We start from the raw sequence: 23,917 nt of genomic DNA, 5'->3' as shown, positions 1-23,917 counted from the left end.
TATTTTTGGGGGGGGGGGGCAGAGGACTCTGGCTGTGCGGGGCGTGGCATTACAGTCTAGCTGCTATCGTTTTTCTAAGCAAAGTCTCTGTTCCAAGTTCCTGGCAGTTTCAAAAGCTTATGAAAAACCTACATCATGTCACAGAGCGTTAATCTCGCGATAAAAAAATTATCGCCGTTAAAATTGAGTCAAGTTAACACGATAATGATGCGACATTTTTGACAGCACTATTAATAACATTAGCCCTAAGCTAGCAGCCACCATTTAAAAACTGTGTTGTTGAATGTTATTTTCTCGAGGTCACAATTTCTTATTCCTGACCTTCAACCAAGAACGAAATATTTACATTAAAATTAAAAGCATTAAAATATTGTGCAATTTGCATCCGATTAAAAATATTCCAAACTGATGAAATACTTTTTTTTTTTTTTTTAATTATTTTTTCAGACTGTCTGAATGCATGAGGGGATGCGTTGAATTGACAAGGCGACATGATTTACAGGTTGTTTGAATCATGTCTTGAATAGTTGGATGTTGAGGGTCCTCATCCATTTACAGAGAATGGAATTTTTTTCAAAGTACCCCTCGGTGCAGCAAAAAAGTTGGATCTGCTCAAGCTCCTCCTCCGTGAATGAAACTGTGTCGAGTCAAGCCAAAATTCCAGGGTGTAGGAGTGTGTTTCAAGCTGGAGAAGTGTGTGTATAATGTGCTGTACAGCATTCTGTGGGTTTGGATGAGGCTTTTTGGAGGAGTTTGGACTTTTCGTTTCGCAGTGAGGACTTTAGTTATCTCATTATTTTGTACAGGTACTTAAAGCTGAGTATACACTCTAGGCCATTTTGTTTGATGTTTCTTGGTGGCAGTGTCTCCGATTAGTGTTTGAGTCTGTCCTCTACCACTTTGTCCTTGTACATCAGCCTTCATTTTACACTTATCACTACATGCATATGCACTGGACAGGACATCCTGATCTTTCTCTTTTTTGTGTTGAAGGTGTCATCATGAATCAGGATGTGATAAACTTGGTATTGACAACATAGCTGAAGCTACTGCTCTGCTACAGTCCACCCGGCATACATTGGAGGAGCTACGGAAAGAGGTGAGCCTTCAAGAAAACATGTTTCAAGAATATTTAAAATGATTAAAAAGCATTCTTAATAATGCATGTTTTGTGCCTTACCTCCTGTCTCTCTTAAACTCACTCACTCCCCAATCTTTCTCCTTAGTGTGAGTTCCTGCAGTTGGAACAGTCAGGCCCTGCAGCCTCTCTGTCACCCTGCGCTTTGAAAGTGGCTGTATCAGACATGGCTCAGCTTATGACTGCCTTCAGTCAGGTCTACAGTACAGACTTCAGGGGTTACTGCCAGAGAGCACCTCCTGCCCTTAATCCGAATGCATGTGTCTTCCAGTCTGTACATCAGCTCCTGCACCACTGCAACATGGTACTGCTCCAAATAGCCAAACACTGGATTAAACTGTATTTAACATTCACTGTAAAGTTTTTAAAATTTTTCAGTTCGATGAAAATTCACACGAGGATTAGTTTTCACTTTTATATGAAGCCCAATGCTCGAAAAACCTCATGTCCGAGATGTCTAAAGTCTGTGCAAGGACTAGTAAAACTTTAATGGTAATCGTCCGATCGTATGACAAAAGTTAGTGCTGGCAACCTAAGCAACACAGGTGCTAAGAGAGCAGAGAACCAGTCTAAAGTAGCTCATCTCGTTTCACGGGAAATGCATTTAAAAAGTTTTATTCATCAACACGATATATAAAAGTACAAAAATATTTTGAGGAAATCATTCAGATTTCCTTGTTTTTGGTTATTATTCATCGAAGTATGCGTGTGTTTGAGTGTACTGGAAAAGCTCGGCTCAGAGAGGTCCGTGTAATGATGTAATTATACCAATTGGCTAAGGGCGACGAGGGTCAAGGACATCGTCTTCTAGCAGCACGGTTGAAGCGGGCAGGTGTCAAACTTGGAACTTTTATATCATGATTGGAGTCAATAATAAACGATATCGCTGAATAATGTTCCTTACCTCTAATCAGTGGAAATATTTCGATTTTTTTAAAATTGTTTTTGATGGTTTCATATATTTTTCGTAATAATTTTTATTTTCTAAATATTTATCAACATACTGCCGTTGTGGCACAGGAGCCTGTGATTGGTGGACAGCCGACAAAGGGTGTATCCCGTTGGTTGTAAATTTCGACATAAAAATCGTAAGCACATACGTGACCTGCTGATTGGCTGTTCACATACTGAAGCCAAGCAGAGATGTCTGCCGTCTGTTGCTGTCTTCCAAAGAAAACTACAGCTAAAAAAAGCTCTACTACTGGATTACTCTGACAGTCTTGGTCAGAAAGAAGCGAAGGACAGATATACATAGAAATTAGTGTTTATTAGTGGCTATGATCCATACAAAATTCCTCGAAATGACTGGAGTGATGGTGCAGATTTGTGGCTTAGCATTAACTACATGTTGGAATATACATTCTTTTTCCTGAAAAGTCCCGATATGGAAGAACAGTTTAAAAAAAAAAAACACTACAGAAGTAAGAAAATATTCTTTGTGTAAAGGCTTTTTCCTGACATCAGCTTTTGGGAACAGAATGTTGTGAAAGCCAAAGCATTTACTCTCAAAGGGCTTTGACTTGAACCGTGGGCTAGATCTTATTCCCACCCTTCCATGTCTCAGCAACCCCAAGGACATGTAGTTACACAGCTATCTGCACTATCATTTATACAGTGATTTTTATTATTGTTAAAACAATATCTGAAGTGTTATTTGTAAAATAACAGAATATCTTATTCTAGACTTTCAATGTTGTAAATGTTTTAATTTTATCCAATAGTGGATGGTACAGTAATTACAAATGCTAACAGAATCAGCACATTCCAGTTGTAGTCATATAGTAACTATATTCATTCTTGTAATAATAATTTCAATAAATGGTTAATGTTCAGTTCCCTTTTCATTAATTCTCGATTCAAAGGCACAGCTGAATCACACAGGTTGATCAGTGTGTAACGGACAATAACAATTTTATACAAAATAGTTTTTCCTGCCTTAGTTGATTGATTTCCATTTCACATGTGTGCAGCTGGTGTAAAGTTCAGTATGTTTGTGTAGAACTCCCTCGAACTGTAGGTTCATTACTACGCTCTGGTTCCACAGTGACATTTTGCACAGGACTGTGTTCCTTTGATGATAAACAAAGCTCCAGCGTTATTATTATTATACTCATTCAAAACTCTCCACAGCTTATTATACCCTAAATTATTAATTCCTATGCTACTAGAACTTTTCTTTCTGAATGTGTCTGCATATATTGGTGTTTTGGTTTTGTGGATTTATGATGATTATGCTGCTTCACCTACAGTGAGAGTAAAAAGTATTTGATCCCTTGCTGATTTTGTTGGTTTGCCCACTAATAAAGACATGATCATTCTATACTTTTAATGGTAGATGTATTCTAACATGGAGAGACAGAATATCAAAACGAAAATCCAGAAAATAACTTTAAAGAATATATTTTAATTGATTTGTATTTCATTGAGGGAAATAAGTATTTGATCCCTCTAGCCAAAAGCACTTAATACTTGGTGGCAAAGCCTTTGTTTGCAAGCACAGTGGACAGAAGTTTGTTGTAGTTAACCACAAGGTTAGCACACATATAAGGGGGAATTTTGGCCCACTCTTCTTTGCAGATCCTCCCTAAATCATTAAGGTTGGTGGGTTGTCGCTTGGCAACTCGGACCTTCAGCTCCCTCCATAGATTTTCGATTGGATTGAGGTCCGGAGACTGGCTGGGCCACTCCATGACCTTAATGTGGTTCTTCTTGAGCCACTCCTTTGTTGCCTTTGCTGTATGCTTCGGGTCGTTGTTATGTTGGAAGACCCAACCACGGCCCATTTTCAACTTCCTGGCAGAGGGGAGGAGGTTGTCCCTCAGGACTGCACGGTATATGGCTCCATCCATCTTCCCACTGATGCGGTGAAGTAGCCCTGTGCCCTTGGCAGAGAAACACCCCCAAAACATAATGCTTCCACCTCCATGCTTGACGGTGGGCACAGTGTTCCTGGGGTCATAGGCAGCATTTTTCTTCCTCCACACGACAAGTAGAGTTTAGGCCAAATAGTTCAATTTTGGTCTCGTCTGACCACAGAACCTTCTCCCAATCACTTTGTACATCTTTGAGGTGATCATTGGCATACTTTAGGCGGACCTCCACATGTGCCTTCTTAAGCAGGGGTACCTTTTGGGCACTGCAGGATTTTAATCCATTGCGGTGCAAAACGTTGCCAATTGTTTTCCTGGTGACTGTGGCCCCAGCTGCCTTGAGGTCATTCACTAACTCCCGCTGTGTGGTTGCAGGCCAATTTCTCACAGTTCTCATGATCATTGCCACCCCACGAGGTGAAATCTTCTGTGGAGCACCAGACCGAGGTCTATTGATGGTCATGTTATACTTCTTAAATTTTCTCACAATTGCACCAATGGTTGTTACTTTAATACCCAGCATCTTGCTAATGTTTTTGTAGCCCATTCCAGATTTGTGCAGGTCAACAATCCTGTCTCTGAGGTCCTGAGAGAGTTCTTTGGTCTTACCCATGTTGGAGAGTTTGGAATCTGTCTGATTGTCTGATTCTGTGAACAGGTGTCTTTCATACAGGTGATTAGTTAGAACAGGTGTCTTCAATTCAGGTAACAAGTTGATTGGGAGTGTCTAACTGGTCTGTGAAAGCCAGAACTCCTAATGCATACTAGGGGATCAAATACTTATTTCCCTCAATGAAATACAAATCAATTAATATATATTCTTTAAAGTTATTTTCTGGATTTTCTTTTTGATATTCTGTCTCTCCATGTTAGAATACATTTACCATTAAAAGTATAGAATGATCATGTCTTTATTAGTGGGCAAACCAACAAAATCAGCAAGGGATCAAATACTTTTTACTCTCACTGTATATTTAAAAAAAAAAAAACAACTGCATTCTGTCCTCTCCAAAATAAAATACAGCTCTGGGCAAGTGGAATTGTTTTTCGGGCAAGTATGTTTTGGGTGCTGCTTGCCCATTGGGCAAGTAAGGCTGGGAGATTTTTTTTGAGGACTGAAGCCTCAATTTTATATAAATAACTCCACCTTTACATGCGTATAGTGGCATGCAAAAGTTTGGGCACCCTTGCTGAAAATGTCTGTTATGTGAATAGTTAAGTGAGCAGAAGATGAACTGATCACCAAAAGGCATAAGGGTAAAGATGACACATTTCTTTAATATTTTTCGCAAGATTGCATTTTTATTTCCATCATTTACAGGCGTAAAATACCAAAAAAATGAAAAGGACCTGAAACAAAAGTTTGGGCACCTGACATGGTCAGTACTTAGTAACACCCCCTTTGGCAAGTATCACAGCTTGTAAACACTTTGTAGCCAGCTAATAATCTTTCAGTTCTTACCTGGGGAATTTTAGTGCATTTGTCCTTGCAAAAGGCTTCCAGTTCTACAAGTTTCTTGGGCTGTCTTGCATGCACTGCTCTTTTGAGATCTATCCATAGATTTTCAATTATGTTTAGGTCAGGAGACTGTGAGGGCCAGGGCAAAACCTTCAGCTTGTGCCTCTTGAGGTATTCCATTGTAGATTTTGAGGTATGCTTTGGATCATTGTCTTATTGTAGGACCCATCCTCTTTTTAACTTCAACTTTTTTTTTTACAGATAGTGTGATGTTTGCTTCCGGAGTTTGCTGGTATTTGTTTGAATCCATGCTTCTCTTGACCACTGAAATGTGCCCTGTGCCACTGGCTGCAACACAACCCCAAAGCATGATCGATCCACACCCATGCTTCAGAGTTGGAGAGGTGTTCTTTTCCTGGAATTTGTCACCCTCTTTTCTCCAAACCATATCTTTGCACGTTGTGGCCAAAAAGTTCTATTTTGATTTCATCAGTCCACAGGACTTGTTTCCAAAATGCATCAGGCTTATTTAGACGTTCATTTGTAAACTTTAGACACTGAATTTTGTGGCTCGGACACAGGAAAGGTTTTCTTCTGTTGACTCTCTCAAGAAGGTCATATTTGTTCAGGTGTTGCTGCATAGTAGAACAGTGCACCGCCACTCCATGGTCTGCTGAATCTTTCTGAAGGTCTTTTGCAGTCAAACGGGGTTTTATTTGCCTTTCTAGCAATCCAACCAGCAGTTCTTTCAGAAAGTTTTCTTCATCTTCCAGACCTCACCTTGATCTCCTCTGTTTCTGTTAACTGCCATTTCTTAATAACATTACAATCTGAGGAAACAGCTACCTGAAAACACTGTGCTATGTTGTTGTAGCCTTCTCCTGCTTTGTGAGCATCAATTATTTTATTTTTCAGAATGCGAGGGAGTTGCTTAGAGGAGCCCATGGCTGGTGATTTTAGGGACAAGTTTGAGGAGTCAGAGAATTTATACAGCTTTGAAATTCGCATCATCTGACCTTTCCTAACGCAGAATTTGAACAAGCCACAGCTCAGTAAGCTAATTAAGGTCTGGAACCTTGGTAAAAGTTACCTGAGAACGCAAATGTATTGGGGTGCCAAAACTTTTGCTTGGTGTTCCTTTTCTTTTTTTTCACTCTCCAATTGTACAAAAAAATGATACACAAATCTTGCTGAAAAGAAATGTCTTGTCTTTACCCTTATGCCTTTTGGTGATCAGTTCATCTTCTGCTCACTTAACTATTCACAGTAACAGACATTTTCAGCAAGGGTGCCCAAACTTTTGCATGCCACTGTATAGTGCGGGGGTGTGGGACTGAGACAAGGTAGATTTATGTGATGTGATAGATTTATGACGATATTGGTTAACAAGGTAGATTTATGCAAGAATATAAACAACTGTACATGTTCATTCTGTTGCTGCACACACTGCCACTTACTGTAGATCTGTACATGTGGTTTAACTACTGCTAACTGTCCATACAACCTTAGATATGCTTTAATCCTGTCCACTTCCCCTCTGTAAATATGCATATAAATATTTACGGACGTATCTGTATATTGTCACTGTCCATCACTGTATATACTGTAACATATTGCATCACCATGCTGCAGTACTTCTAGCACTTATCTGTAATTAGCACTGTATTTTGCACTTCTGGTTAGATGCTAACTGCGTTTCACTGCCTTTGTACCTGTACTCCGCACAATGACAGTTGAATCTAATCTAAAAAATCTAATCTAATTTGGATGATCAAATTGTCTCTGTCATATGTAGGAATTAGAAGTGCTGCAGCAGCTGTCCAAAACCTCATCCACTCTCACTGAGATTGTGAAACAGATACAGACAGACAAGCGGTTTTGGGCCAATGGAGAGAAACTTGCACTGCGTGAGTACAATTCATTTCTGTGTCTGGAATTTACATTAAAAATGAGTTCATGAATATTAAAGAACCGTATTGCATATAACAAAAGAAGAAACGGTCTTTCTTCTGCTGATTTTCTATTTGAGGAGGTATGAACTTTTTTACCGTTTAGTTTCCCCAATAAATTCCCCTGCTTCATTTTATATGTACAGGTAACTCAAATGGAACATTTTATATTCCATTTGAGTTACCTGAAATGTTTAATTTGTTCGTTCTTTTCAGCCAACCAGCTGGAGGCCCTGAAGAATAGATTCGCCGCTTTTTTGTCTCCTCGCCAATAATAAGATTTTTATTGTTTCAGCCTCAACATGTTGTACTCTGAATCATCTAAAGTCTCAGCTTCATAAGTCTTTCAAAATCTGTTTCTGCTCTTTCCCCAATGTATTTCCCTCATGTAAATATTTTGTATGAACTTGGTCACCTTATTTTACTAAAAACAATTTATGGTAAGATATTAAAACCCTGCTGTAAATAAAGATAATTTATAACAGACAAGATCACGTATCCTGTACTTGAATAATTTAAGTGCCTCCACTATTTCATCCGTCTATTTGCCTTCATAAGTAGGTGTGGCTGTGGGAGGGACCGAGAACAGCAAGTTGCTTAACTGAATAAACTAGGCTAGGCATTCTTGGACAAATCAACCCTGGAAGGGATCTCATTTTTGCTCTATATGATATGGAGGAAGAAAGGCAAATATCTAATGCAGCTGACTTTCCTTTAAACACACCAGGAGATGTAGAGGTAAGTAGATGGAAACGTGATGTGTGTTTGTCACATTGTCAGTTGCAGGCAATTGGTTTTTCATTTCCCAGTTTAAAGTTTGCACTAGCAATTTTAATGCTCCCACCCCCATCAGTTACCCTTTTTAACATTCAGTAATCCTTCTGATTAGTATTCTTCATTTTTTACATACAGGACAATAGTTGTATATAGTACCCACTTCTGTTATCTTTTTTTTTAATGTTTACAAGCACTGAGAGCTCAACAGCAAGTGAAATTCCTTGTTTATACAAGTGTACTTGACCAACAGGGTGCAATTCTTATCTGGATTCATTGAAATGTTGCACTAAACTGAGTTGGTCTTTGGTAGTTTGTGACCCGTTGGCCTATTTTTGGTGGTTATTTTTCCTGCGGAGTCACTGAGCACCAACTCAAATATAACACTGTGGTGACAGAATTGTTCCTGCTGAAAAGATTCTTTCATATGAGCATACCAGCATATCCTTGATGTATTTAAGCCAGGATTCATTCCACACGTTTTGAATAATGTTCATAACTGATCTTTTCCTCATGACTCTTGGAGTTCCCTTTGAAAGTATTGGAACGGCAAGACCAGTTCTTTTGTTTTTGATCTACATTGCAAACATTTGGGTTTGAGACACAGCTTTCATTTCCTGACATTTATATCTAGATGTGCTAAACAACTTTAGAACATGGTAACACTTGTTTGAACCCACCCATTAAGTGATCAGAAATATTGGAATGTGTCACTGACTGGTATTTCTTGTTGCCCAGGTATGTCCTATTACATTGACTGTTTAAAGAATTAATAGCTCTGCACGTCTACTCTTTGAGCCCTGGATTTCACCTGTGAAGACTGCATTTGTTGTTAAAAAGGATAAACCAACATGAAAGGAGTAGTAGCAGAATGAATTCAGAAGTCTACAGAAATATTCTGTCTTCCAATATACAGAGAAATGCATCCAATCTAATTGGGAGGAACTTCATCATACGGCAAGACAACGACCCAAAACACACTGCCAACACAACAAAGGACTTCAAACAAAGGAGGGGGACAAAGTGGAAGCTTTTAGACTGACCAAGTCAGTCATGATACCTTAAAAGGACCGACCCAGAATCCAGTTTTTGTCAACTACTTTGACAAAATATCTTTAATTTCATGTTACAATTTATGGCTTTAGGATGTTGCCAGATTGTTGTGAATCGTTTTTCAGAAAGTGGAATATCCATGGATGCAGAAATGGTGCCACTACTTGGTACAGATGCTTCTGGGAAGGGTGAGCCAGCCTCTTTAACCCAGTTGAGCATGCATTTCACCTCCTGAAGAGGAGCTTGAAGAGAGAAACCCCCAAAACAAACAAGTGAGAGAAGAATGCCACAGTTTGGTGACGTCTATGAGTCACCAACTTGATTATAGTTATTGCAGGAAAAGGATATTCAAGTGTTTATTCGTTCCAAAACTTTTGCTCAATTAAAAGTTGGGTGGTCTGCCCCTGAAGGTGCCATGTTCCAAGTCCACATCTAGATGGAAATATCAGTTAATGAGTTGACATTCTGGTCTATTGTCTTGTATTCATCTTTTGATCTCAAACCCATCTTCAGTGTATAGTAAAAAGCATAAGAATTGGTTCCAATATGTAGAGGAGACTCTGTGTCCAGGTTGATCTAATTTTAGACCAAGGTTTTATCTGCCCAGCTCATGCTGATGTACTTGGATACAGTCTCACATTATAGTAATTGGGTGCAAGTGGACCTCCACACGGCTGCACTTTACTTTCTAAGCTACACTATATGGCCAAAGGTTTGTGGGCACCTGACCATCACACCCCATATGTGCTTTCTGAATATCCCATTTCAGATTTAGTCCTCACCTTCTGCTCTTATAATAGCCTCAAGTCTTCTGAGAAGACTTTCCACTCAATTTTGGAATATGGCTGTGGGAATTTGTTCATTCAGCCACAAGAGAATTAGTGAGATCAAGGCACTGATGTCTGGCAAAATGGCATGCAGTCAACATTCCAGTTCATCATAAAGGTGTTCATGGGGTTGAATGTCAGGGCTGTGTGCAGGCCACTCAAGTTCTTTTATACCACTCTTGACAAACCATGTCTTTATGAACTACTCTTTGTGCACAGAGAATTGTTAAGCTGGAACAGGTTTGGACCTCGTTGTTCCAGTGAAAGGAATTCGTAATGCTACAGCATACAAAGACGTACTATAAAATTGCAGAACTTTGTGGCAACAGTTTGGGGAAGGCTCACATATGAATGTGAAGATCAGGTGTCCCTATACTTTTGGCTATATAGTGTGTTTTAAATTATAATGCCATTGCTTACTACATACTTTTTACTGGAACCACTTGTGTTGTGGTTTGTGTCTAGAGAATTGACTTTCATTGAAATTTCCATGAAAACCTACAGTTAATGAAGATGTAAATCCTTATGCCATCCTCAGTAATCTTTTAAATCCTACAATCCTTTGTAAACTAAGGACCAGAGAGAAAAGGCCCGTTGGCGCCTGGACATGAACCGTTATGCCACTAAGAAGAGCACGGCCCAGAGCATGCTTGACATGGCTCTACTGATGGCCAACTCCTCTCAGCTAAAGACTGCACTGCAGGAAGGACCTGAGTACCGATTCCATCTCATTGCACTCATCATTCTGTCCCTCACACTCCAGGTCATTGTTGGCCTCCTCCTGATGTTCATTGGTAGGTTTAGGATTTAAAAAATAAATATTATTAACATTTCTTGAAGATCTTTGGAACTGACTCGTTCTCATTGACGCAATAATTTTTTTTATACACTTAGTGAAACATAACCTGAATGATGAAAGGAAGCAACCTAAGCTGAACATGCTGAACAATATGGCTACAGTTTTTGTCTTCATTACTCTCCTCATCAATGTCCTTATCACCGCCTTAGGTTCTCATTCTGGTCAGTAAGGGTGTGTATGTTTTGTTTTTAAACTCAATTGTTGGACCCAATTTCTAGGGTAGTGTTGGTTATCTGAGCCCTGTGATGACCTGACGACTTGTCCAGGGTGTACCCCGCCTCTCTCCTATAGTCAGCTGGGATAGGCTCCAGCTTGCCTGCGACCCTGTAGAACAGGATAAGCAGCTACAGATGATGGATGGATGTTGGTTATTTGTTCAGGTAAATTATGTGCATTTGTTTAGTTACAAATGCATAGCTTTTATTAATAGTAGGATGTAGAAAGTAAGAGAAAGCATTTTAGCAATATTTAACAGTACAATATTTACATTTGTGACATTTAGCTCATGTACTGGTGTGCTTTCGTTTGTCTGTATTTTGGTACCTACTGTTTCTCCGTATTGTTCTGCTTACCTAGTTTAATGTATTGGCAGACATTTAACTAATTAAAATGTTACATTTGTTCACTTTCAGGAGTTATTTAATGGTGTACACTGCCAGTCCTCAAATTGACTCTCCTGGGAATTACTAAATTACATTCATACATTATATGCTGCTGATTGGAAGGATGGCGGTTATTTAGACATGAATGGAATCTGAGATGGCCTGTTAATAAAAACATTCTTAAAAGCTTACAAAAACATTTTCATTAAAATATGTTCATTTAAAGTGTCATTTAGGTTGCTATAAGCACAGTAGTAGACAATAAATGGTTGTGTTTTGGACACAATTTTATTTTATAATGGCTTGTTTTGTGTTTTTTTGTATAAAATTATGGCTATTATTGGGCTGACCAACAACCCCCACCATATCATTTTGGTTACATGGAAATTGCACAACAAAACAATTGCACACCACATGTCGGCCATGTAAAACTGTGTTCATGAACAGGTAGTGCATCTAATATAAAATATGCACATATATAAAGTTCCTAATAGAAAAAAATTTGTGCTTGTAATGAACATGGAAATGGATCACCTCAAGGGGAAAAATTAGCATTTTTATATAGCTTCATATGTATGGACTAATGAGCAACTATTTATGCATCAATCTTTTTAAAAGGGTTTTCGTCTGCAGACTCCATGTTCGAGTACACATAGTAAAGAAACACTGCAATGATGATGAAAACCAAGACACGAAGCCACCCAGGCACACCACCAGATTTGCTCCCTTCAGATCTGACTGTTCCTGGACTAGCATCCTGGAGGCTTGACTTGCTTGTGTAGGCTGTTGGTCTAGATCGGGGTGTACTCTGGTAGGCTGTTCGAGTGTAGCTGATGATAGGTCTTGTGTTTGATTGATGGATGCATTTTTTTTCCGAAGTTGGATTCACGTAAGGCATGTGAAAATGGACGGAGAGAGGGATGAAGAAGAGATGTGAGTATGAGCGGGAATTATCCTTATATTTAGATGTACAGTGCCCTCCAGAAGTTTTGTCACCGTTCATAAAAATGAGCAGAAATGACTGTATGCATAATAATTATTCTTTAACTTAAATAAGAGATTATTTGTTCTAATATAAATACTTCTCATTAGAACTACCTTTTATTAAATTTGTGCCACAAATATTAACACCCATAAGGAATGTTATAAATTGTATGCATGCATTTTATGATTCTTGGGGGGGGGGACTTTATTTTAACCATATCCTGTTTCCCTAGGATAGAAATGAGGTTGTATACACATAAAAATGCTACATACTAAGGCTGTATTTGGAAGTATGAAGCTGTCAAGTCCACTGTTTACAAATAACGTTGCATTCTGAGCTGCCTTAACCTGGCCAATTTTTGAAGGCAGCATGCATGTATCCTTCACTGTACTAAGTATCTCGTAGCCCACTGCAGCAGCATGGAAGCAGAAAACATCAAGAAAAGTGGAGCAGTTTGTGGGTAAATGACTTTTGTACAACCCCGATTCCAAAAAAGTTGGGACAAAGTACAAATTGTAAATAAAAACAGAATGCAATGATATGGAAGTTTCAAAATTCCATATTTTATTCAGAATAGAACATAGATGACATATCAAATGTTTAAACTGAGAAAATGTATCATTTAAAGAGAGAAAATTAGGTGATTTTTAAATTTCATGACAACACATCTCAAAAAAGTTGGGACAAGGCCATGTTTACCACTGTGAGACATCCCCTTTTCTCTTTACAACAGTCTGTAAACATCTGGGGACTGAGGAGACAAGTTGCTCAAGTTTAGGGATAGGAATGTTAACCCATTCTTCTCTAATGTAGGATTCTAGTTGCTCAACTGTCTTAGGTCTTTTTTGTCGTATCTTCCGTTTTATGATGCGCCAAATGTTTTCTATGGGTGAAAGATCTGGACTGCAGGCTGGCCAGTTCAGTACCCGGACCCTTCTTCTACGCAGCCATGATGCTGTAATTGATGCAGTATGTGGTTTGGCATTATCATGTTGGAAAATGCAAGGTCTTCCCTGAAAGAGACGTTGTCTGGATGGGAGCATATGTTGCTCTAGCACCTGGATATACCTTTCAGCATTGATGGTGTCTTTCCAGATGTGTAAGGTGCCCATGCCACACGCACTAATGCAACTCCATCCCATCAGAGATGCAGGCTTCTGAACTGAGCGCCGATAACAACTTGGGTCGTCCTTCTCCTCTTTAGTCCGAATGACACGGCGTCCCTGATTTCCATAAAGAACTTCAAATTTTGATTCGTCTGACCACAGAACAGTTTTCCACTTTGCCACAGTCCATTTAAAATGAGCCTTGGCCCAGAGAAGACGTCTGCGCTTCTGGATCATGTTTAGATGCGGCTTCTTCTTTGAACTATAGAGTTTTAGCTGGCAACGGCGGATGGCACGGTGAATTGTGTTCACAGATAATGTTCTCTGGAAATATTCCTGAGCCCATTTTGTGATTTCCAATCCAGAAGCATGCCTGTATGTGATGCAGTGCCGTCTAAGGGCCCAAAGATCACGGGCACCCAGTATGGTTTTCCGGCCTTGACCCTTACGCACAGAGATTCTTCCAGATTCTCTGAATCTTTTGATATTATGCACTGTAGATGACATGTTCAAACTCTTTGCAATTTTACACTGTCAAACTCCTTTCTGATATTGCTCCACTATTTGTCGGCGCAGAATTAGGGGGATTGGTGATCCTCTTCCCATCTTTACTTCTGAGAGCCACTGCCACTCCAAGATGCTCTTTTTATACCCAGTCATGTTAATGACCTATTGCCAATTGACCTAATGAGTTGCAATTTGGGGCGGCACGGTGGTGTAGTGGTTAGCGCTGTCGCCTCACAGCAAGAAGGTCCTGGGTTCGAGCCCCGGGGCCGGCGAGGGCCTTTCTGTGTGGAGTTTGCATGTTCTCCCCGTGTCCGCGTGGGTTTCCTCCGGGTGCTCCGGTTTCCCCCACAGTCCAAAGACATGCAGGTTAGGTTAACTGGTGGCTCTAAATTGACCGTAGGTGTGAATGTGAATGGTTGTCTGTGTCTATGTGTCAGCCCTGCGATGACCTGGCGACTTGTCCAGGGTGTACCCCGCCTTTCGCCCGTGGTCAGCTGGGATAGGCTCCAGCTTGCCTGCGACCCTGTAGAAGGATAAAGCGGTTAGAGATAATGAGATGAGATGAGATGCAATTTGTTCCTCCAGCTGTTCCTTTTTTGTACCTTTAACTTTTCCAGCCTCTTATTGCCCCTGTCCCAACTTTTTTGAGATGTGTTGCTCTCATGAAATTTCAAATGAGCCAATATTTGGCATGAAATTTCAAAATGTCTCACTTTCGCATGTTGTCTATGTTCTATTGTGAATACAATATCAGTTTTTGAGATTTGTAAATTATTGCATTCCGTTTTTATTTACAATTTGTACTTTGTCCCAACTTTTTTGGAATCGAGGTTGTAATTTATTTTTAAAAAAGATGTAGTTGCAGAACGTTAGCTGTTTTCCCTAGCAACAATTTTTCATCTTGCCTAATTGATTGTCAGTAGCCAGGAAACTTGGTAACAAGATTGACTGACTGATAAGACAACATAGGCAACAAGGCATCGAGGCAACTCATCAGTTACCGTGGGGGGAAAAAAAACAGCATTCAATACAAAAGAGATGGATGGCTGTTGACCTGCACCAATCTGGTAATCGATATACAAAAAGCAGTTAAAATACAGTAATAAGTTGTATAAGCAAAATTTTTGGAACTTAAATTCCACATCTGAAACCGTTCCCCTGCCTAACTGTCCCACTACACAGTGAGGGAGTGTAAATCATTTTTAGGTTGTATTTATTTGTGACAATGACAGCTGAAATCATATGTCGTGGTCAGATGAAACCCAAATCAAACTTTTTGGTCTGCACACCATCATCAGCATGCTTGACGACAAAGTGGATTGTGTACAAGAAAAAGCACCTGGTGCCTACTGTAGTATATGGTTTGGAGCTGTTTTGTAGCTCAGGGGCTCTTGTGAATATTAATGACATGAGTTCTGCTAAATATGACTGCAACGTTAAAGTTAATTTGATAGAATTGAATATCAATTTTTTCATTAATCTATTAGTTTATTTTAAAAATATACTAAATACAAAAAAAAAACCATTTAAAACTATTCCTTTCTGGCATTTCAATCAATTAACACTACTACTGAACTCTTAGAGGTTTAATTAAACAGGTCACCAACTACAAAACAATATTACGACCATTTATCATACATTGTCATTGCAAAAAAAAAAAAAAATTTAAATGCATATTTAGATAATTTTTTCAAGTCAAGATACACAATGTATTAATGTCACTTTTTTTAAAACCTCACCAGGAGGTTCAGACTTGGTCATAGATATAGCTTTCAACAAGCCAAAAATACTTCCAAATCTACACAGAAATTATTAAAGAAACAGTGTTTTTCAATGATCACCTCATTGTCTGGATTTGAGACCTACTAAAAAACTGTGGTGTGAATTAAAACCTATGAATGTAACGGGGCTTGAAATATTCTGTGTGGGGCAGGTGATAACAAAATACTACTTTATTGCATGTTTTTTTTTTTTTTGTGACAATAATTCTGGAGGGCATATAAACTAGTGTTAAAATGTGCAAATTAGAAGAGCTAGTAGTTGAGCTTTGACAATGCAACTTGTCAAAGAAATCTTACTCATTTTCATTATCCGCATCATCAGCATTCTCATAGGTCCTCATTCTTCTTGTTCTACAAAAACATATAACCGTTATTATCTGTGCACTAGAATGAAAGTTTACCCATTAAATATTGCCCAGCTGCCCCTATTGTTCGTTTACCCTCATCCGTGAATTAAACTGTATATAGATAAATGTATAAATTATACACACTGAACTTACACGTCTCCAAAGTTTTCATGTTGCACCTGTAATTGACAATATGGTAGAGTTTAGACTTGTGCAAATCACTAGATTATCTATGCAACTGTATCCAAAAAACTGCGACTCGAACTTACTGATGGATGATATGTAACGTATGTGATTTCTTCCTCTGTGAAAAACGAAAAAGGGATCAGACGGGTCAGAACAAGTTCCCAAAATTGGAATATGACTTTTCAATACTGTACGTTTAATAACTATTAAACCGTTACGTTCTTCTCTGTAGTACGTCTTGTCAGATGATGGCTTCTTGTTTTTGGCCATGGCCTCTGTCAGCTTCTTCTCATAAAGCTTCCTGGTGGAGTCTAAACAGAGAACAATGTCAGCATGCATACATGTTATTATGTTTAGAAAATGCAAGTTATATATAAAACTGTGCTCTATGAAAACCAGTTAAGAGCCAGGGATGGTGAATATGACAGGGGCCATGTATATACGCATGTCAAGACCTTCAAAAATATCACAATATGACATGACTCATTCAAAATTTAGTCAAAGGTGCCCATATCTTTCCTCTGTGATAGATGAACTGACAGTTGGTTCGATGATCAAATTGCTGCATTCCAGTCCTAATAGTACTGTAGTGACAGACTGAACAAGGAACGCTCACCAAGTTCAATCTCATGGAATGTTTCTCAAGGTCAGTTGATTAGAATAAGTTAACAAAAGTCTGTCATAGGACAGAAACTGTGGGTCACAAGGTCACACTGGAGTTAAATGACCACCTATGCATGCAAGACGAGAATATCAGCAAGGCATATGGTTAATTCCCTTCTGATTCTGTTCATCATTCTGCATGGGTTCACAAGGACACGGTGTCTCAAACGGGTCCAGTACAAGTGGGAGATGTCATGCCAGACTCATGGGGCTTCTTGCTCCATTCAGAAAGGTTGTAATAATAGCTACGCCAGCAAGAACCATAGTCAATTTGGCATTGTGAATGCTTCGTTTTGTGCCTTGCCAAACCTTTCCCAATTCTGGGTGCAGATGTCACTCCGCTGGTTGTATGTGCCCATGGATAGGATCTCCTAAGGAGCTCGCTTTCAAGGCATAGCGAACTATTCAACATTGTGTTGCCCTAATGATTTATATAGTTGTATAGTGTCTTTTTAACCCTCTCAGTGAAGTCTTTACACTGTGGGACAGAGAAATCCTTGACCAGCACTGTTTTGGGGGCTATGGGTTGCGTGTTGGCTGCAATCAGGGGTTATGGACTGCACAGGAACATCCAGTTCACTGCAGCCCATTTTAAGGGTGGGTGTCACAGGCTGTTTAGAACTTAACAGTGGTTTGTTTTCAGACAGTGCTAAAGCTGTGTTGAACATCAGTTTAACTGTCAGTTTACTGCCAACCTGTACCAATTCACAGACACCGCCATAGACAATGTCTCTGCATGCCTTGTATGAGGAATTGGAGGGAAAATGGCTCTTAGGCTAAAAGGAGGACTAGAATAAATGGTGCGAGCTTCCACTGTGTGGGTGCAGTTTCAGGATCAGCGATTTCAGCTGAGTCAGGTCTGACACACCAAGAGACTCATATTGGTTTCTTGGCCTCTTTCTTTGCTTATCAACTGTTCCCAGGCATAGGCATTAATGACCAGCAGGCTGCTTAGGTTGCGACACTTCAGATTTGACTCTGAATCAGGGTTTAAATCTGCAAGTGGAGTGCACCGAGTGCATGCAGCCTGGCTCATTAGTCAGTCAGAGTTGAAGCTGTGTACAGTGGAGCCCACCTAACTTGGTAGCTAACCAAGATAATCTTGTTTTATTTTGAAGAAGAAGAAGAGGGGGAAAAAATCAACATGGAAGCAACATGTACTCATAGGTCTGATAGTCTTTTTAGATGCTAGGGGGCTTGGGAGCTGGTAAAGGAACTACTTGGTGGAGAAAATGAGGTGGTACTGGAGGGAATCCAACTCCTAAACATGCTAGCAGTGCTGAGCCACAGGCCTGCTGGTTGGCCAGGCTGAGAGGTGTGTGAATACACTAAACGGATATACAGAGGAAGACCCTTCCCCGGAGGGAAAATGAAGGTGTGTGGAGCTCTAGTGGTTTGGTTAGTGGGCAGTCAAGACCCGTTCAGCTGCATTAGCTCTGCTTAGCCACAGGCCCAGGAGTCCTGGAGCCAGGAGTCTGTGGCAGCTCTGCAACTAAGACAAAGCACAGAGGGAAACCCAACTTGGTGGATATACTCAACCCTGGCCCCTGTATGAGTGTAAGTAGAGTGCAGCTAACTTCACAAGCTCAGTGTTGGAGAGCAAGCTGTGGGGTGGGAGGACCACTCAACAATTAAGCAAACTCGGACCACCAAGGAAAACTGCACCCAGTGAGGGACGGCCATAGTGAACAGCAGAACAGTTAGTAGCTTATTGCCACCTTTGGAGAACAGACTACCAGTAGCTCCAACCGTGGTGTGGACTGCAAACAAGTTGCGCTTCAGACAGTGACGATGGCTGACGACCTGAGCAAAGGGAGTGACACTGATGTAGGTTACAGCAGTTACTTTGAGGATGAAAACAAGAATGAATTAGAACATTCAGACCCAAATTATGATGTGATTGCTGACACAGTAGCCAAGGGTCAGGGGATGCCTGGCATGTTTGAGGAGGATTTTTGTAATAATGCGTACAGTTTTTGGCCAAAGGTTTTTGTTATTGATTTTTAAAAATAATGTTAATGGAAATTAGGACAAAGGTAATAATTTTCAATTAAAACCAAAGGGTTAAGCTGTCAAATGTTTGTCATGTTTCTGTCTGCTCTAGGGGCTGAGAAATAAAGATTATAGTGGACACTGACAAGTCTGTCAAGTTTTTCAGAAACCCCTCAGGTTTGTGGGGTGGGACACGTTATAAACCCCTCAGGTTTATAACATCAAAAACTGCCTCAGGTCGTAGAATGTTTGTTTTTTCAAAGGCACTTCAGGTAATAATGGGTTAAAATGAATTTTTAGTTCCAAAGATGATTATTTTTTTTTTAATAAACCTAATTTATTTTAATGTCCTGTACTGTTACTGAAGCAGGAAATATACACACCACAACTTCTTTACAAGCTAAGCAAAAAAGTGGGCATAAGAGAATAAACAATTTGTAACTTTACGGATATGTAAAAAGTAGAAAATTGGTGTTCTTCAAACAGTGGAAAAAGAGAAGACCGTTTTAAGAGAAAATCTGCTGAACACATACATTTTCTGAATGCTGGGTTTATCATAACTAATATTCAACGATTGTTACTTTTTTTTTTAAATTAGAAAACATATTTCTCTTACCCACAATGGGTCCATGGTTAATCCCATATTCATCCAAAAGTTTACACAGCTCTTCAGACGACTTGGAGCTTAATGAGGACATGACTGTATCTACAAATCACAAAAAGATTGTGAAAAAGTGAATTACTTACATTTAAATGTTTGAGGGGAAAAATTATTAGTATTTTTTAATGAATAAAAAAAATTCGCCAGCAGTGTAGTCAAAGTTCAGCTAGAAAAAATTTCAATTTCATAAAAAATCATGAAAATCACATTTTGATCAAAATTGATTTTTATTCTTGCCTTTAACATACTTTGATACCTCTACTTTTAATAAAGCATACACAGCTCAGAAAAAAAAAATAATCACGCACACTATTTCTTCGTTGGACCACCTTTGGCTTTGATTATGGCACACATTTGCCATGGCATTGTTTGTTTCAGTAAGCTTCTGCAACATCACATTTATTTCCATCCAGAGTTGCATTAATTTTGCTGAGATCTTGTCTTGACGATGGAAGAGTCGAACCACTTGGTAATGTCTTCTCCAGCATATTCCAAAGACTTTCAATGGGGTTAAGGTCAGGACTCTGTGGTGGCAAGTTCATGTGTGAAAATGATTCCTTGTGCTCCCTGAAACCACTCTTTCACAATTTGAGCTCAGTGACTCCTGGAATATACCCATGCCATCAGGGAAGAACAAATCCATTGATGTGATAATCTGGTCAATCAGTACATTCTGGTTTTCAGCTGACTTCATTTTATTGCCACATAATGTTTCTGAGCCTCAAACTGACCAACCGAAGCAACCCCAGATTAGAACACTGCATCTGGAGGCTTGTACAGTGGCTACTATGCATAATGAGTGCATCGCTTCATGCACATCCCTTCTTACCCTAATGCGCCCATCGCTCAGGAATAGGTTAAATCTGGACTCATCAGACCACATAACCTTTTTCCATTGCTCCAGAGTCCAATCTTTATGCTCCCTAGAAGATTGAAGCCTTTTCTCCTGATTACCCTCACTAACAAGTGGTTTTCTTATGACCACACAGTTCTTCAGTCCCAATCCTGTGAGTTCTTGTCACATTGTGCATGCGGAAATCCTCTTAATTTCACTTTTAAATATAGCTCTGAGTTTGGTCTTTTTTTATTTTTAATTAAATAATTTGACTTCAAGTGATCTCCAGTCAAGGTCAGTCAAGATTTTTTTTTCTGGCCACATTTCTTCTGCATAATTCACAGTTCAGCACTATCCTTCCAGATTTTAATAGCTGCATTAATAAGTTTAATAGTAGCACTGGATGGTTCTTAACCCAATTCCAGTAATTTCAGCAATCTCCTTAGTTGTTTTCTTTCCTTGATGCAGGCCAATAATTTGACCCTTCTGAAACACAGTAGCATCTTTTCCCTGACTATGGGATACGTCTTCCGACATGGTTGTTAAAGAAATGAGAAGCTACTCACTGCATCAGTTAGGGTTAAAATAATTTTTGCCAGCATATTAATCACTGTAGTAATTATCCAATCAAAGGCTCTTATGTATTTGCTTATAAATACCAAATGGCGACCTAAAAAAAAAAAATATGTCTAACAGATTTGGTGTGTGCGCGCGCAGTACCTTGTCCTTGCTTGTGACCGACTGAACCTTTTTTAAATACCAATCAATCTGTTTATCTGTACAATGTTCCAAACAGCTGGTTTTTTAACATTCCACAACTTTCCCAGTCTTTTCTTGCCTCTGTTCCAACTTTTTAGAACATGTTGCGGGCATCAAATTCAGAACGGGTGTGCAGTTACAAAAAACAATAAAGCTTGAGAGTTTGATAACATATATTGAACAGGATTTGCAAATTATTACATTGTTTATATTTGTTTTACACAGCATCCCAACTTTTTTTTGGAACTGGGAATATACTACTGTGCAAGTATTAAGCATTACACAATGAAATGAAATTAAAATTCTATAAAGACCAGTAAACAGTAATAAAGGAAATAAAGTCAATATTTGATGTGATGACCCTTTGCTTTAAAAAAAAAAAAGTAGTCTCATGAGTGCAGTTTTATAAGGAAGTGAGCTGTAGGTTTTACAGAGCATCTTGCACAACCAGCCACAGTTCTTCTGGAGTCTTTGCCAGTCACACATGCTTCTTATTTTTACAGAAAACCCCAACAGCCTTCTTTTTGTGTGTGTGTGTGGGGGGGACTTTTTTGTTTTTGTCTGAAAAGTGGTTTCATATGTAATATGCTGCTTTCTTTACTGACATACGAACATTTAATTTCATGCTGGATAACTAATGTTTTGAAATCTAAAATGTCTTTGTACTGACGCAATGAAATTCTGGTGAAAAATGGACATCTAAAATGTCTTTGTACTGACACAATGAAATTTTAATCTTGTGTAAAATCCAGGGTAGGAAATAAACCTAATTACAGCTTCGAACATCTGGAGCTCCTTCCTATACATGTGCAATATGCACTGTATTGGCACAAGAGGAGTTGTATCCATGGTGCTTAATATATAGAGGTCATAAAATAAAAATCTATAACGTTTGCACTAAAAGAAAAAAAAAGTGCGCCTAAGACTTGCACAGTTGTGTGTGTGCGTAAAACACTTCACTATCCTCAGCTTGAAGTTGAAGTCCATAAGTATATTAATGCTGACTGAACTACTTATGGATACATGCAGTTTTCTTTCTTTCAGGTAGCTACAACGCAGGAAAAAACAACCTAAATAGTTGAAAATCTTATTATCCTGTTTGTTAATATGTACGATGGTTACAACAACATGGACATATATGGAGGAACAAACTAAATTTTAATCTTGTGTAAAATCCAGGGTAGGAAATAAACCACATCTGGAGCTCCTTCCTACACATGCGCAATAGGCACTGTATTAGCACAAGAGGAGTTGTATCCACGGTGCTTAATATATAGAGGTCATAACATAAAAATCTATAATGTTTGTACTAAAAGAAAAAAAAAGTGTGCCCAAGACTTTTGCACAGTTGTGTGTGTGTAAAACACTTCACTATCCTCAGCTTGAAGTTGAAGTCCATAAGTATATTAATGCTGACTGAACTACTTATGGATACATGCAGTTCTTCTTTCTTTCTTTCTTTCTTTCTTTCTTTCTTTCAGGTAGCTACGACGCAGGAAAAAAAAAACCTAAATAGCTAAAAATAGTATTATCCTGTTTGTTAATATGTACGATGGTTACAACATGGATATATATGGAGGAACAAACTAAATTTTAATCTTGTGTAAAATCCAGGGTAGGAAATAAACCTAATTACAGCGTCGAACATCTGGAGCTCCTTCCTACACATGCGCAATAGGCACTGTATTGGCACAAGAGGAGTTGTATCCACGGTGCTTAATATATAGAGGTCATAACATAAAAATCTATAACGTTTGCACTAAAAGAAAAAAGTGTGCCTAAGACTTTTGCACAGTTGTGTGTGTGTAAAACACTTCACTATCCTCAGCTTGAAGTTGAAGTCCATAAGTATATTAATGCTGACTGAACTACTTATGGATACATGCAGTTTTCTTTCTTTCTGGTAGCTACGACGCAGGAAAAAAAAAACAACCTAAATAGTTGAAAATCTTATTATCCTGTTTGTTAATATGTACGATGGTTACAACGACATGGACATATATGGAGGAACAAACTAAATTTTAATCTTGTGTAAAATCCAGGGTAGGAAATAAACCACATCTGGAGCTCCTTCCTACACATGCGCAATAGGCACTGTATTAGCACAAGAGTTGCTGTAATCACGGTGCTTAATACACTGTGGAAACAAAAAAGGAAATGCCGTGTTTATTATTCCGAGACGACATTTCTAAGATGTCTTGGTCACCTACATCACAATAATAAAACAGTTGACCTGCATTTGTGGTGGGAAAATCCCTGTTTGCATCTGGTTTGCTAGCTCGTACTGTAACTGTTAGCTAGCTAGCTAGCTACCATAAGAGCTCTCTGACATCAAGCAAAAACAAAACTAGTGCATAAAGAGAGGCTTTTTTTAATTAGAGTTCATAATAATTACGGGTTTTTCGTGATTATTAAATAAAGTGAATGTATGAACTTGTAAACGCTGTACTGACTCACCTGTGGACGCGTTTCTGTTGGAAGTGCTAACTTTGCTAGCAAGAAGATCCCCTGAGCTGGGCGGCTCCCTTATACGTTACAGGATGGAATGGGAGTGTGAGGGAGAG

At 39.0% G+C, this 23,917-nt stretch overlaps 2 protein-coding genes across 7 annotated transcripts in view; one reads left to right on the top strand and one right to left on the bottom strand.

The window, feature by feature from the left end:
• si:dkey-93l1.9 (uncharacterized protein LOC562339 homolog) overlaps positions 1–11,830 on the top strand; it is a 16,491-nt gene extending 4,661 nt beyond the window's left edge. The window contains exons 7-10 of one of the 6 annotated variants that reach the window (XM_060938169.1): positions 994–1,099; positions 1,227–1,442; positions 7,263–7,374; positions 10,645–10,788. In XM_060938169.1, coding sequence (XP_060794152.1) covers positions 994–1,099; positions 1,227–1,442; positions 7,263–7,374; positions 10,645–10,697 — 487 coding nt within the window. In that variant the 3' untranslated portion in view covers positions 10,698–10,788. Of the gene's footprint in view, positions 1–993; positions 1,100–1,226; positions 1,443–7,262; positions 7,375–7,632; positions 8,155–8,928; positions 9,516–10,644; positions 10,865–10,964 lie in introns of those variants that run through there. The other 5 variants (XM_060938168.1, XM_060938171.1, XM_060938173.1 and 2 more) reach the window with 5 other exon arrangements.
• emd (emerin) lies at positions 11,801–23,917 on the bottom strand. The gene is made up of 7 exons (XM_060938174.1): positions 23,811–23,917; positions 19,715–19,804; positions 16,662–16,754; positions 16,527–16,561; positions 16,411–16,436; positions 16,208–16,261; positions 11,801–12,373 (listed from the first exon to the last, which is right to left on the bottom strand). Exons 2-7 carry the CDS (start codon positions 19,794–19,796, stop codon positions 12,127–12,129), a joined length of 537 nt encoding a protein of 178 aa, XP_060794157.1. The 5' UTR covers positions 19,797–19,804; positions 23,811–23,917; the 3' UTR covers positions 11,801–12,126.

This window comes from Neoarius graeffei, chromosome 13 (genome assembly GCF_027579695.1).
Source record: "Neoarius graeffei isolate fNeoGra1 chromosome 13, fNeoGra1.pri, whole genome shotgun sequence".
Lineage (NCBI taxonomy): Eukaryota > Metazoa > Chordata > Actinopteri > Siluriformes > Ariidae > Neoarius > Neoarius graeffei.
This window is presented reverse-complemented; position numbering and strand designations above follow the sequence as displayed.

Bases quoted from the DNA above. Each gene is read 5' to 3' on its own strand.
- emd (XM_060938174.1), bottom strand. From the start codon at position 19,796: ATGTCCTCATTAAGCTCCAAGTCGTCTGAAGAGCTGTGTAAACTTTTG. The intron at 16,562-16,661 runs GTAACGGTTTAA...CGTTTTTCACAG, and splicing joins GACGTACTACAGAGAAGAAC to AGGAAGAAATCACATACGTT. The intron at 16,262-16,410 runs GTAAGTTCAGTG...ATGTTTTTGTAG, and splicing joins CATGAAAACTTTGGAGACGT to AACAAGAAGAATGAGGACCT.